The 2,585-nt window shown below is 46.5% G+C and overlaps 1 protein-coding gene across 1 annotated transcript; it reads left to right on the top strand.

Annotated features, from left to right (window-relative positions):
* The first annotated feature begins 785 nt into the window (after window positions 1–785).
* LOC147987441 (uncharacterized) lies at window positions 786–1,834 on the top strand. The gene has a single exon (XM_087542378.1). The coding sequence runs from the start codon at window positions 1,229–1,231 to the stop codon at window positions 1,832–1,834; it is 606 nt and encodes a 201-aa protein (XP_087398504.1). The 5' UTR covers window positions 786–1,228.
* The last annotated feature ends 751 nt before the right edge of the window (window positions 1,835–2,585 follow it).

Below are 2,585 nucleotides of genomic sequence, written 5' to 3'. Positions count from 1 at the left end.
CTTGCCACCCAGGAGCACTGTCTACTTCCTGAACGGCGTCCTCACCGCCCTGCGATGCGCCATCAAGTGGGCGGTCATTCCTCGGTCACCTCATTGCTGACAGGTCATCAGCGCCATGCACTGACGTCGCCATCCTATGAAAATCGTGAACCAATACTATGTTTTCTTTAACATCATGGTGACGTCACACATTGGTGCTTAAGTGCATCTCCAACGACGACCCGCAAATTTCCTCCGTATCTGTCCGCGATCAGTCCGCGGACATGGATGCTGGAGACCGCCATTCAACGCTATCATGTATAAGTCCGCCAGTAAATTCAAATATACTCTGATCCACACAACGCGCCTGATCACACCAACGCTGGATCGCATGCCCAATCTGTCATGGTTTTGTCATGGCGCTTATCCTAGTGTGAGGACTTAGACGCGAGGCCATCGCAATGGTGATTAGCTTGTCGGGGTTGAGCGGGTCGAGAGACGCGAGATTACGCAGGTTTGGCCCCTCAAGGTGGAGATAAAAGTCTACTCCTGCTTGTGTTGCTTATTGCTTGAGTATCGATTACAAGGGAGCGGAATCACTTGACCTAGCTATCGATTGATTGTAACTTGACATATTCTATGCTGGGGACTCGTCTTTATATACAGGTCGAGACCTCCGGCTTACAAGAGTCCGGGTCGGGTCACGATCCGTGACCGATCCTAACTTCAAGTCGCCTTGCCTCCAACGACAAGGCATCTTGACAGGAAAAATAAAAGTTAGACACCATGTCATCCATTACGTACATAAGATACTACGTAACAACCAGCCCGTAGATGTAGCATTGCTCTCGACAGTGTAGTTCGAATGAATGCGGACGGTTTGTGGGAGCCTTGCTTAAACGTATGCAAGCACGATTTGCACACATGCTTTTGTTGCGTTTTTGTTTTTTTGCACATGCGGTGACTAAGTCGTGCCTTCCCCATGTGATGGGGCTTTGTAACATGAATCCCGACTGAAATCTACCGGCGAGAACACAAACGATTGACACACGGAAAGCCGTACGTGTCCAGCAAGAACACGAACCCTTCTCTTCTCCGAATCTAAAAAAAAAACATCTCTTCTCCGTAACGCAAGACAAAGGCCCTCCTCTCTCTCCTCTCCAATAATAGTGGTATAAGTTCCCCAACTACTTACCAAACACCGCATATCGATCGAGCTCACGTCATTGTGACATTGTTCCTCGACGCCATGGCCCAAGAGGAAAGCAAGTGCGCGAAGTGGACGTTCAATTTATGCATAGGCGCAATAGTGCTAGGGATCATGATAGGTTCAGTATATCTTCTTGTGTGGATAATCACGGCGAGAGCTGACACTAAGTATACGGTGAACATCACCAGCGTCCACGGCCTGGACCCGGCCCAGGATCTCCATAGCGACCGGCAGGCGCTCAGCCCGGTGTTCGGCATCACCGTGCAAATCGACAACACCCACAACAAGCTTACCGGGGAGTGCGTCGGCGGCGACGGCTCCTCCGTGGTCGTATCGTACGGGGACGCGCTCCTTGGCAAGGGCATGGTGCCGGGGTTCTGCGTGCAGCCAACAAGGGTCGGAGAGGCCGCGTCCAAGGCCTGGGGCATGAACGAGCAGATGCCCCACTTCCTGCGGTACCGGCTGGCCGGCGAGCTGGAGAGGGGCCAGGCGGTGGTGGACGTGGTGGTGCGGACTCCCGGGGGCGGGGGGTGTTACATAAACAGATGCGTGGACACGGTGCTTGTCTGCAAGGCCAAGATCGGAGGGGGTCCATCCCCGTGTTTTCTTGCTAGGACAGTCAGCGGCACGACTGGGAATAGATAGTTTAGCGCGTTGGTTTTTATTTTATTCTTATTTAGGACAGCATGAAGCCAGCATGCGAATTCTTGTTTCTCAATCAAGAAGTATATAGTGGATGATCTCAATTTTGTATTTTTCTACCAAGAACTGTGCTTTATAGTGGATCTAACTTTTATCCTTCCTGTCAAGATGATTTATAATAGATACTGAGTTGATTGCAATAAGTGCATGACGTCTATATCTATACCTAAAAAAAAGTGATAATCAACATTTTACCTTTTTTAAGAACAAGGCTATTTTTAGTTTATAGCATGGCAATTTTTCAGTTTAGTGGCGCCTTGGAAAATTTTAAGTTTTATTGCCATGGCAATTTCTACTTTTTGTTTATCCATGGCAAATTTACATTTTCTTGCCATGGCAAAAATATTCTTTACATGCATGTCAAAATTTTACTTTAGTCGATCATGGCAAATTAAATTTAATTTTCAAATTCTGCCATGGTAAATTCACCTTCATTGACATGGCTAATTTACCTAAATCATCGTGGCAAACTTTAACTTTTATTGCCATGGAAATTTCTACTTTTTATTTTTCCATTGAAAAATTACATTTTTTTTACCATGGCAAAATTATCTATACCGCCATGGCAAAATTACTTTTTAGATACATATCAAAATTTCACTTTAGTCGGTGATGGCAAATTAAATTCACTTCTATTCTGCCATGGCAAATTCATCTACATTGACATGCCAAATTTACCAAAATCACCAACGCA

This window comes from Triticum urartu, chromosome 2A, assembly GCF_056163025.1.
Source record: "Triticum urartu cultivar PI428250 chromosome 2A, HENAU_Tu73, whole genome shotgun sequence".
NCBI lineage: Eukaryota > Viridiplantae > Streptophyta > Magnoliopsida > Poales > Poaceae > Triticum > Triticum urartu.
The sequence above is the reverse complement of the archived record's forward strand: the minus strand, read 5'-3'. Positions and strand labels throughout refer to the sequence as shown.

Bases quoted from the DNA above. Each gene is read 5' to 3' on its own strand.
- LOC147987441 (XM_087542378.1), top strand. From the start codon at position 1,229: ATGGCCCAAGAGGAAAGCAAGTGCGCGAAGTGGACGTTCAATTTATGC.